The 12,646-nt window shown below is 36.2% G+C and overlaps 1 protein-coding gene across 2 annotated transcripts in view; it reads right to left on the bottom strand.

The window, feature by feature from the left end:
* Positions 1–9,407: 9,407 nt before the first annotated feature.
* Positions 9,408–12,646, bottom strand: part of PCDH9 (protocadherin 9) — a 6,342-nt gene continuing 3,103 nt past the window's right edge. The window contains exons 1-2 of one of the 2 annotated variants that reach the window (XM_025214097.1): positions 12,592–12,646; positions 9,408–9,600 (exon numbers count right to left, since the gene is read on the bottom strand). The exon at positions 12,592–12,646 is cut by the window's right edge and continues 3,103 nt beyond it. In XM_025214097.1, coding sequence (XP_025069882.1) covers positions 9,520–9,600; positions 12,592–12,646 — 136 coding nt within the window. In that variant the 3' untranslated portion in view covers positions 9,408–9,519. Of the gene's footprint in view, positions 9,601–10,116; positions 10,882–12,591 lie in introns of those variants that run through there. The other variant, XM_006032348.2, reaches the window with a different exon arrangement.

Here is a 12,646-nt window from a genome sequence, read left to right as displayed (position 1 = left end):
ACAATGAGTAGTCTATGTTCATTTGATTTTTTTCTACATTTGCAAGTGTCTCCTCTAGTTTAGGCATGTCTCATATTTTCAGTGCTCAAACTGAGGAACACAAAAGCCTAATCTGTAGAGGTTTTAAGCACCCGCTTTTTGAAGTACAAACAAAAGCAGCTACAAAGCTGGGGCTTGCTGCTTCCAGACTGTGACTGGTTTGGGGGAGGGGGGCATTACGCACTGTCACCCACATCTGAATGAGACCCCCCTCTCCAGTGAGAAGGTTAACTATTATAGCTCTTGGCAGGCTAGGCAGGGATTGGGATGGGGTCTTTGGGATCATATACTGACTGAGACAGACCAGACCAACTGAGCATAGGAGCCTTGCAAGAGACAAGGATTTTGGGGTGACAATGACCGTGCCCAGGGGAGACTCTGTGAGACTCAGGACTGCCCAGTGAGAGTTCAGGGCGGGGACTGGGGAGCCCAGGTAGTTTACATGCACCTCCTGCTGTAATATATTAGGAAAGACATTGCAGGGGGTAAATAGGTATTTTACTCCCCTTACTAAAATCTGCAGGGAATGACACATGAGGCTTAACTCACTCGAAAGCGCCATTTACGTGAACATCAATGCCATGTCGTGCAAACAAAAAACACACCGCACCAAAAAAAAAAAAACTGTGTTAAAATTTTCAGGTGCTCTACATTAACGCCCATTTCATCTACACACGTCCCCAGTTAGCACCTCCAGCAATCAGATCAAACTGTCTCTCACTGGGCAACTGAAAATATAACCATTCACAAGTAATGGTTGTTTGGGTCTAATTTTCTCTTTCCACTTCATTCCCTCAGCCTTACCTTGATAATATTCCTACTGACAGCAAATGCACTGCAGAACTGGATCGTATGTATTTTTTTTCATTTCGATAACATCCATAATGTATTTAATTGGCTTCTTTTAAATATAAGAGCAAGTACGAATGTGTATCTAGATGATTTAAAAGCATCTTAGTTCACATTAGGTTTCTATATGATGCTCCCTACTATCTAATTCCTAAAGAAGCTAATTGGTTAATTTAAAGTACTGAGTTATTGTAGTCTGTGCTCATGAGTTTGGTGTCCTTTAGCAGATTCTACACAAAATGTGTAATTTCTCTACTCTGACAGGATTCATTTGGGGGAAGTCTCAGATTTTTAATATGTGCACACACTTCCTATAAAAATAAATATATTCAGAGACTGAAAGCAGAGATTAAAAAGAGAAACAAGAAAGGATACTGACAGTATCTAGTAAGAGAGAGAGAGAGAGAGAGAGAGATGTATTTAAGCATCAGCCAAATGACACAATTTTTCATACAGTTTACAATGGAAGCTTAAAGACTAAAATACTCCACAAGCCATTAGTTTCTCAGTACCCTGCAAGGGATTAAAGTATTTCTTAATCAACTGCTAAAGCACAGAAGAAGGCCAAAGCCTAGAAACTAGCAAAGCTGCGTAATGGTGAAAACTGGAGATATACAGACAGCAATGGATACAACATCACAGAAGTGAAGCAATTGTTAAAATCTACTGAAAATCAAATTGCACTTCTGCAGCTTTTTTGCCTGCAATATATATATAAACCTTTGAGGAATTACATAACCATAACTGGTGCACTGGCTTTTAATGAGGTTACCCAAAGATGTCCGCTTCAGCAAACAGTTACTTTTAAAATGATACTTCCAATAATCAAAAAGCATCCAAAAGAGTCAACTCAGAATTGCAAAAAGGAAATCACCTTCAGAAGAATTTAAACAATCTCCAAAAGACCTTGACTTCACCTTTGCAATACAGTGTCATGCCTGCCAGGCAATCCACACAGGGGTTTCACTTGGTATCACTTTATATGTGAAGGATTGCATGCAGTGATCTGTAATGTATCAAACAAATACTTAAAATAAAGGGAAACAAAGGAAAAGTGCTCACATCTCATTCACATAATGGCTACAAGTGTAAAACCAAACCCATGATGGATGAACAACTTAAATAACTGGCAGTTTTGAGCTCCCTACAGTGCTCAGCTACAGCTGCAGTAGCCAAAAAGATTATACTGCCATATTCAGAGGTATGTCTTCAGGAGAGAAGACAAACGGAACCAGGGCAAATTAAGAGCAACTTCCCTTGGCCATCTCCATGCCTGTCAACTATTCTCACAGCACAGTCAGGACGTATCATAATTAGACATTACCATTTTTAACTAATCACAGTTTGAGGAAGAAAAGGAGGTTATGAGATGAAAATAAAATGCCAATCGTGGTAAAATATCATCTATCTTGTCTCATTTTATATTTTCTCGTGAATGACAGCCCAGTGCTCTTGTAGCGTACAAAGGCAAAAAAAAAAATAGGCGTTCTTTTCAAACTGAAATGTTTGACAGATGTAACAGCTTTCTGAAATAAAAACTGATGAATTCTCGAATAGAAAAGTCCATCTCCTGTACACATGAGAGATTACATTTCAAGAAGCAAGGTTTACTGTCCTTAGACAGATGTAAATGTTATTTATTTATTTATTCATTCATCTGGGCAGCTGGTAAAAATATAGGGACAAAATACAGCTTTGCTATTGGCACATAGTCTACCTCCTGCTGTTCTAGATGCTGTAGACTTCAGGATGATATGTGTTACAGGGTGGTGTTGTCACAACCTGAATTCAATTTCAAGTTCTGCTACCGGTAAGACAAAGACATCACTGATATTTTGACCTATACTTTGAAATTTGGAAAAAAAATAAGATCAATTGATAAATGACTGAAAATGCAGGTGCTGGCAGAGAAATATTTTAAGGAAAGGTATTTTAACATGGTGTTCAGATATACTAGCATTTTTAGCAGAAGTTATAAATAAAATCCACAGCACACATATCATTGTGATAATAAATTCACATGCATCAAGGACCCTTTAGCATTTAGCAAAAGTCACAGAGACTAACTCTAAGACACACAGCTGCAAACCCAACCAACCCATTACCTCACCAATAAGGAAGAAATTTGCACACAGCTTGACCCAAGCTCCATTCAAGTCAATGGGATCTTTCCACTGATTTCAGGCAGAAGGTAGGACAGGTTGGCATCTTCATAACATCCAACAGAGTAGGTTTTCCCTACAGAAACTCATGCCTCCCTGATCCAGTTAGTTGAAGGTACCACCCTGCCCTACCTTCTGCCTGACACAGCAAATCATTTCTCTGCTCACTGATTTCGGTGAACCTTGGTGTGGGCCAATATTCGAAAGCAGAACTTGCTAAATGTTACTTTGCAGTTCATACCTGCTTCCGCAAAACATGCTATTCGCGTAAAAGCCCTGTTATGAACCACAAAAGGCCAGATCCTGCAAGCCCTGTTATTGTCTTAGAGTTATAGACTTGATCCTAAACCACTGAAGTCAGTAGAAATTGCCTCTCTGATGTCTAGGAGCAAAATTAGGCATGATGTGCAAGGATGGCTTGAAGGATAAGAGCCACATAGTCATGTGAAACAGAAGCGTGTAGAGAAGATGAAAATCTTACCTTTTGTGGACTATAACTGATTGAATTATAGCTATTGAGATGGATCCGCAAAGGTGACTTGAGCTTCATAATACTGAGCATTACAGCTTCTAACCTTTAGATACCTACCTGATTAGTAAAATTCATAATGTCCAAATTAGACACCTAGGTTCCCAATATCTTGCATGAGGAATTTCAGAACTGAAAATGGGATCCACAAAAACCATTTTAAACAACTAACTGGAAATCCCAAGGACAAGTCCATATTTCCAATCCTTAAAAGACTTGGGTCTTTCTCCAGGCTGGAGAAAAGAAGAAGGAACCTCCCTCCACTCAGGATTCACAAGACTTGTCCCCTCTTCTTTTCTTTCAAAATGGAGAAGGAAGCATACTTTTCTTTCAAAAGATGGCTGAAGGATGAGGAGGAGGTAAATCTCATTTTATTCAACTGTTCATTGCTTACAGCCCTCATACAGCATGAGCAAGACCTAGGTTCAAATTGTTTCTCTGCCTCGGGCAATCTGAACTCACATCTCTCATGAGAATTCCCTAAAAACCCAACTATTCTAGTATTCTGGGATGTACTGCACCACCTTGGCTCAACATGCTGTAATCCCAGGTGCTCATGGAAACACTGAACCTAGGACCAATAAACCCCAGTGCAAACTTTGCTGGAGTTTATTGTGTCAGATTAATATTCATGTGAAGACATGGCTCTAACCAACATCCTTCAGATCCAAGGGGAAAGGAGCAAAGGGTGCCCTTTCTGCCATGTCCTTCTGTGGAACACAATATTTTATGCAAACCTAGAGAATACCTACCAGCTCAAGTCCCACAGACGAAAAAGGCAGATGAATATCGTTTGTGGATTCTGCCAGGCTTAGGAATGAGGGTTGCTCAGTCCTGTCAAAACAGAGGCGCTTCTGGCATGCCCAGAAGAAGAACTATAGGCACATTGGGAACGCTACAGTTCAACACTCAGGCAACTAAAAAGGATAGGTGGCTAAGTGGGAACTGAACAGGCAGTTTGAGGTTCTAGGTTTTAGACTTAAATGCCTGAAGTGGCAATTAAGTGCCAAAATCCTTTTGTAGATCCAATTCATTTTAACTAATGTGTATCTAGTATTTAGACACTAGAAGCTGTGTTGTTTCTAATACTTTAAGCAATGTAAAAATATATCCAACTAAAATAATGAACAGGAGCTGTGAGAGTATACTATAAGATTAATTCGAAACTGAAATAAAGTATTTGTCTTTTTATATCTTAGGTAAGGCATAGAATAAAACTAGCCATCATCTCTTATAGAAAATACTTCTACATCGCTTGTCGTGAATTCACCCACAGAAATGATATAATTTAAACATTAATAAAAAGAAACCTAGGTGGTGTAGGGCACCTCTTATGAGATGGAAAAAGTTTTATTTCCCAGGATTTCAATTGAATCTAGCACCTAAAAGCATCTACAAGTGATAGATAGATAGATAGATAGATAGATATAGAAGTTTGCCATTCTGTTTTATCTATTTCTATTTTTTCATGTTTTAAATAATAGCTAGATAAATGGATGTCATCATGTGTGGCACTTTTTTAAGTTGTTAAAGTCTTTCAATATTTCTCAACCTTCATCGTATTAGTCAGTGGGTAGCTTTGTTATGTTTTTGTCCTTCTTTTAGGCACTGCTAATAACTTGCTCTGACAGAAGGAAGGAAGGAAGGAAGGAAGTCCAGGACATATTCTTCATTTTTTTTGTTTAAAGTGGATAGTCTCAAATGCTATTGAGACCAAATTGATTATATGGATCTTTAGTTTGTATTTTGCATACTTCACCTCACATGCCCGTCATTTGCTTTTTGTGCAAATAAACACAAGGCAAGATCTTCTGTTGGGGTAAACCAACATATTTTTATTTAGTTCCATAGACCTATGCTATGTACTGTCACCGATAGTGTGGTCTCAAATTCTGAAGTGTAACTTTAAAGGGGGACTTCTTATGTTCTTTCTGTAGGTACAAGTGCACATATTCCAAAGCACTACAATGGTAGCAGCATGAAGATTTTATTAATGCAAAATACAATGTTGCATTTTGCAATAGAAATAACATAACTAAGAAGTGACTTCACAGGAAACTATAGTAACTGTATGACAACTGGAATTAATGCCAGATAATCTCCTGACAAAGCAACTCAAGTTTCCCTTTTCATGTTGTACAATAGCAGAATCACTACAAAGATATGCAGACACATTATAACAAGGGTTTTTTTTTTCCTTGCTAATCTTAGTAATTCTTGAAGAAGAAAATAAAAGAGAAAATTATTTGTAGGTAAAACTTCCAGGATTCAGACACCTAATTACCCGAATATACACACAAATCAGATATTTAAACATCTGAATAATTTATTGTGTTCACAAAACTGGAACCTAGAATGAGGCACCTTTAAAAATGTGGTAATACTAGATAAAATGGGACAAAATCTTCTACGACTTAGCATCTTTGGCAATCTTTTAGTGCAGTTAACATGAAGGTAATATAAAGATAAAATAGGCCAATTCCTTTACTAATGTATATCTTGCCAGTATCCTGTGGCTCATCTACACACATTTTTAACCAGTATTATTTTGTTGAGTATTGCAATTTTTTCCACTGGTATAGCCACACAAGTCCTAGCATGGAGGTACGTATAAAACACTTCTATAGTGATATATCAGTATAGATTTATTTCCCTCACAGAAAGCACCATTATACTGATATGACTAGGTATATGCTAGGAGGAGTGGTGATACTTTAATTATAGAGGCATAATTAAAGTGGTATAAATTTGGTGTGCAGTCAAGCTCTTAAGGGAGCAATTCAATGAGATGGTAAAATTCAGACACGTACTCAAGTCTGTATTAGAGCTAGTCATATGCTTACATTTAGACAAGGATTACATTCTGTGCTAATTTGGACCTTAGCAAAAAACCAAAAACTGAGTCATTATGTGTTGGTGTTGATTATTAAGAGGAACAATGCAATAAAAATATATGGTTGCACAAGATACGAGTCAGAGATGAACCTGACTAAATGTCCATAAGAGTAAATCAAGAATTAATCATTTTATACACATTCCACCACAGGCTGTGAATTCAAAGGAAAAAAACAAGCAGCAGGGAGTAATGTTGATGATTTAGTGTTGCTTTTTCCCTCTGAGTTTGTATTGAACCAACACCAGCACTACAGGATGCATCAGAGATAGCTGCACTTCAGAGGTGGATGTAAAATCCATTACAAAAAAAAACAACACAATTTTTAAAGAACTTTAGAATCTTCTCAGATGGAAAGCACTATATAAAAATGCAAATATTATCTGTGGCTCTTGTTATATATTTGAAAATATGCTGCTTTCTGTCTGGTATACCTTCAGTGTGTTAAATACAAGACAGGCAAGACAACCCTAGATCAGACAAAATATCCCACAGTAAGTGGGACCCTGCAATAGGATATGTATACACTTCTGTTTTGAATTTGCCATGATATGAACATGCCTACACAGGTGTGTATATAAGCATGCCTAGAGAGAGTGTATGTGAGTGTGAGTGCGAGTGTTATATGGATGAACTGCTTGGTCCTGAGAATAAGAACTCTAGAATTGATGGAGCAGTTCTACTTAGGATTTGGCATTCCCTCACATGAAACTTCAACCAGAACTTCAGATGAGCAGACTGCATACTTAAGGAGTTGTAGAATGTAAATAGGTCACTGTTTTCATATCTTTAACATCTGTTGTTTATACCCAAGAAAGCACACCAGGGGCAAGAAAATTAATTCCCCAATTGCTGTCAACTAAGTTAGGGAACAGCAATAAACAGCTTACTGTAAAGCCTCTAGCTACAATAAAAAAAAAACTGCTGTCAATAAAGTGTGGCTGATGTAGTTTTGCTGTGCTAGAAGAATGGGTTCTTTGGAAATGAAAATCGAAATAGTAACTAGAAGGATCGCTTCTTGTGCCTAAACACAAAAAGAACATCATCACAAAACTCCAGTAGCATTAAAAACTGATAATCCTATTCTCTTTTCCACATGTGGTGTAACTGTTATTAGCATTTGTGAAAGTTAGGCATTGCACATCAAGGAAAGAAGAAACTCCAGTGTTTTAGACAAACTTTTTGCCTGGGAAACAGATTTAAAGAAAAATGAACCGTACTCAATAGTGTATACAAAAATGTTCTATATTCTAGTTTAACATTTCCATTTAAAATTGAAGTTTGGCTTAAGGTTCTGTTCAGATTTACATTATAACCCCTAGTTTTCTCAATCTCTTAACTTTCTAAAAAAATTCTCTTTTTCAGCTGATATTTTCCATAGCGCAAAGATGAATTTATTTAAACATTTGAACAAAATCTGTTAACCCATTCACAGATTTTGCACAGGTAGAAAAATATTACATTTTAGCATTTCCAATACGTTAGATGTATGCAACTTAAAAAAAGCTGAATTTAAAATAACATGCTGTAAATTTTCCAGGTGAATAGTCCTCACTGAGGACTAATATCCAGGTTAACTTGTAAAGTAAATAAACATAAGCATAAATGGGAAATGGACAAATAAAACAATGGAATTATAAACTGCAACTTTGACACAAAGTGGTAAAATATTGCTACTCAGAACAATAACAGTTACAGAACTATAGAATACTAGAAATAATTTGTTTCTATCAACGCAAGTTATACAGGTTCTGCACTGCCTCTCTTCTGTGAATTTCCATAGTCACACATGCGCAAGATGCAACTTTAGAAGCATCAGAGATGCCTGTGGTTTGTCAACTTTTTTTTTTTTTTAACTCTTAAAAGATAGGGACAATGAATACAAAAATCTAAGGTTACCATTTTAAACACTTCAAAGTCAGAAACTGCCAAAGTTACATGTGATATTTTATGCAATCTTCATTGCTCACATAAACCCCATTTATTCACTCCTTGATCAGGCAAAAGTCCCACTGACAGAGTAAAGGATCGACTCCACAGGGTATGTTGTGTTGCTGGTTATGCAGCTAAATATGTACCTGAATACAGTAAGTGTAACAGGTGTTAGCTAAGAACTGTAATCTTATTTTCTGGTTTGGAGACCTTTAAAAAAAGCAGGGATGATATGGTGCTTGTTTAACTAGACAGATTATAGTGGAATTGTGTGCTGTTTTCCCAGGGCTTTATTATTGGCCAGATACAAAAATGTGATTAAGCACGTACTTAAAACCATTTTCACTAAGGACAACATTAAAACACATTCTTAACTCTGAGCATGTGCTTAAGTAGCACTAATTTGAATAGGATTTACTCATGTACTTAAAATTAAGCAGGTGTTTAAGTGCTGCTCTGATGGAAAATTCTCTCCTGAACCGAGGTCTTTGCTCATACCTTTCACTGTTACATTAACATATATTTTGGGCTTTCATAATTCCAGTTTTTCAAAGATGTAATTCCAGACAAAACTGCTCCAGTGAATCTACACTATCATGAAAATAGCCATAGTAGGGTAACTCTTATAATAAATTATTTCACAAGTTATTATATTGCTAAATTTATGGCACTGACTATTTTTAAAAGACTTTTCACACAGAAAACCACAACATACTGCCCCTACTGTATTTTTATTTATTTGTTTGGCGCATTAACTAATTATTCTGAATTGGGTTTTAGTTGAGCCAAATACTGGAAGGAGCACTGACAGATTTCATTACTGTGCATGGGTCATACTAGCGATTTCAAAATTTAAGCAATGCATTTAACATTTTTCCACACTCCTAATTATGTAAATTAGCACTGAAAGGATACTCCCAAGTTCAAGTATTCAAAAATGCTCTCCTTACAGGATCTGTCAGGTGTTCTGCATCGCAGGCACTTGGAGAGGGCTTTCGTTTTTATACTGGGCACTTTCGAAACATCAACCAGAGCAATTCAAAGTGAAGTGAAGAGATTTTGCCAAGCAATTTTCAGTTAAACAGCTAAAGCCCAGCAAACTATTTTGAAAAAACTCAGGGATAAATCTTGAAGAGTTTTATCTTTGGCTGAACTAATGTGTTAGGGTTGAACTCAAACTCCCAGGGGTTTTTTGCCTGAATAGGAAATAAATTTGGATGTTAGGCTCAAACTCTCTCTCAATTTTAGTTTATCTGCAACACATGTAATGGGTATATGCATTTATCATTAGTTACAAACCTCAAACAATATGTTCAACTGAAAATATTTTGCGCTAGCATTTATCGATACATTCCCCTCACCTTATGCTTTCCCTATGCCAACATTCTTCACAGCTTTTCACAAACCACTTCCAAAACTTAGAAAAAAAACCTGCCAAAAGTGCTGGTGAACCTTGTGTTATAGTTTTTATCCCAAGATAAAAAGGAGAAATTTGTATTTTTTTTTTTTTATTAAAAAGTCAAGAAAATAATACAATGACAAAGAATTAAATATTTTCTTCCCAGAGTAAAAGCATTTCAGACATCATGAGATTATTATTACATATCCTATATGAAAAAGTTTATTTAAAGATTGAATATATTCCTTTAAGGTCATATTCTACAAGTCTTAAAAAACACGTACCTATGAAACTATATTTAATTTGTGTCACTGCAGTGAACAATAGCCAAGACACATCCTAGCTCAAAGAGATCACAGATAAAAAAAAAAAAAAAAAAAATAGCAGACTATTAACTCACACTGCCAATCTTGGCTATAGTCATCTGGTAGAAAATGTGGTGTAGTTAAAAAGCTTGCTTCCTGCAACACTGATCAATAGGAAAATTTAGAGAAAAAATAAATAAAAAAAAAATTAAAAAAAAAAAAAAATCAAGCAACTATTTATACAAAAATGAATTCTGTTTCCAATGACACACAGTATTATACCTGACATGGGGCTAGATTTCATGGCACAGAATGAGAACTGTTCTATTGATTTCAACAGGATTTCAATCAGATACACAATAAACCAATGCAATATATTGATTACTATTTTTATTAAAATCAAGACACCACCTCATTTATGAAACAGACAAAAATAAATTTGAAAGAGGTGCCTGGGGATTTTCTGCCCACATTCAACATCACTGTTCAGCACTTACATGTTGTCAGGTAAATCATTTTTGTGATCTTAACTGCTTTTAGAGGCCAAAAGGGGATTAAGTCTGATTCTTGGAATACAGCTTGGGAAGTTAATTTAAGTTATATTACTAGCACCCCTGAACAGAGGGCGGGGGGAAAGAGAGAGAGAGAGAGAGAGAGAGAGAGAGAGAGAGAGAGAGAGATTTTTAAAGCTAGTAACTAAAATAAGGAAGGAGTGTATCCCGTCTTCTGAACTTCAGACTAACCACAGGTTATCCAGCTAGAGATTTTTAAATCTGCATTTAAAAAAAACAAAACAAAGACTTAAGCTGATAGATGTGATGCTGTACTGTGTAAAACATTATGAACACGATTCAGAATAGTTTGGAGTCACTGTGAAAAACGGGTATTTTTTTTGCACAGGGAATTTGCTAAGCATTACTTCAGTGCTCCACTTCAAGCGTAATGAGTACTTTTTCAAAAAATATTTTCTAATGTCTCATAAGTGCATATTTTAAACATGTTGTCTTTTTAGTATGACAACTTATGAACACCCAAAAGTCAAGAGGCAATTTTGACAAGGTAACATTCATCTTAGATAAGGCAAATGCAACAGCAAGAGAATGACTACATCCTAAACTTGGCTACTGTGAACATCTTTTTGCAAAGACAGGCTTAAATGCATCTTGCTCAATTCTATAGGATTTGTACTTTGTGGATTCCTAATATATTCAGACAAAATCACCATAACTTGGAGGGTATAATGCCAACAATAATATGAACGTGACTGCTAAAACCTAGGGAGTTGGTATAGTGAAAGCTAAGAGCTAAGAAGTTGCTTTACAAACACACAAACTTAACTACTGGTCACTCCAGTACAACTATCATTAAATAAAAGGTTTCTTTGGCTGTAGTATCAGCTTGATCCTTCCCTCCCCCATTTCCTATCTACTGCAGGATTGGCACCTGGCCAGCACAAGCGACATAGTACCTTAGTGCCATCTACAGGCTATATTGACATTCTAATTTAGTGGCAAAAGACAAGCACCAATGAAATAAATTAGACAGCGCTGCATTTAAATCTTTATTAGCAAGGAATTATTAGACCTAAGAAAAACTAATGCTGGATTTGGTTGAAATATGAGTTTCTCAGCCTCTTAATCCCTCTTCATATGGCATATTTCACAGTTTAAAATGAGTTATAACAGATCACTTATGCATTACTAAGATGAGAAAATATTTACAATGAGCTGATTTTTTCTGCATAATTCAGTTGTATTCAGAGAGAATGCATTCCTTTTTAAAGTATACTTTGGCCATTTCTGAAAATATGCAAACATCTGCATATTAGACACCCCACTTTAATCTATTAGAACAATATCATTTTCAATCAAACACAGAGGAAGACTTCCGTATGGCTTAGTTATATCCTAACAACAAACCATGTGCTTCACAGATGAAGTACCTTGGAAACTCAGCAATCTTTACAAGGGAAAAAAAATTAACCCCTTTAACAACAGTAACATAAGAATGTTGCAAATCAGTTGGAACTATAAAAAGAAGCTAAAGCTACCCTCACTTCAAATTTGAAAGTGAATGTAAATATCCCATTAATCTCAAAACTGTCAAATTTTTCTCTCAGTGAAATTTGGCATATTAGGGAAACCGTTTTTTGTCTTCAGTATCCTGAACATTGGAACAGTCCCGGGGAACATTTTTAACAACTGCTTTTCAGTTTTGTTCCATTATTTATGCATGCGTGCATTTGCACAGATGCATGTAGATTTTTCCAATAATCAGCGACTCTTAATACTGAAATATCAGAAACATTTTTAAATGCACAGTTGAGCCTCAGAGAAATGATAAAGGGGTAGAGTTTTTTTTCCTCTCTCCACATTATAACTAAGCTAGAAATAGACCAAAGCAAAAGACATACTGGCACTTTAATACTGGTTGATTGGGCACTTGTATGCAGTACTTATAGACCAGTAAAAGTGCTCGTTTACCTGTCTGGTGTGTAAGGGGCCCTTTGTCTTGAAGCCTCCTTGGGAACTGCACTCT

Source organism: Alligator sinensis, unplaced genomic scaffold (assembly GCF_000455745.1).
Source record: "Alligator sinensis unplaced genomic scaffold, ASM45574v1 scaffold669_1, whole genome shotgun sequence".
Lineage (NCBI taxonomy): Eukaryota > Metazoa > Chordata > Crocodylia > Alligatoridae > Alligator > Alligator sinensis.
The sequence above is the reverse complement of the archived record's forward strand: the minus strand, read 5'-3'. Positions and strand labels throughout refer to the sequence as shown.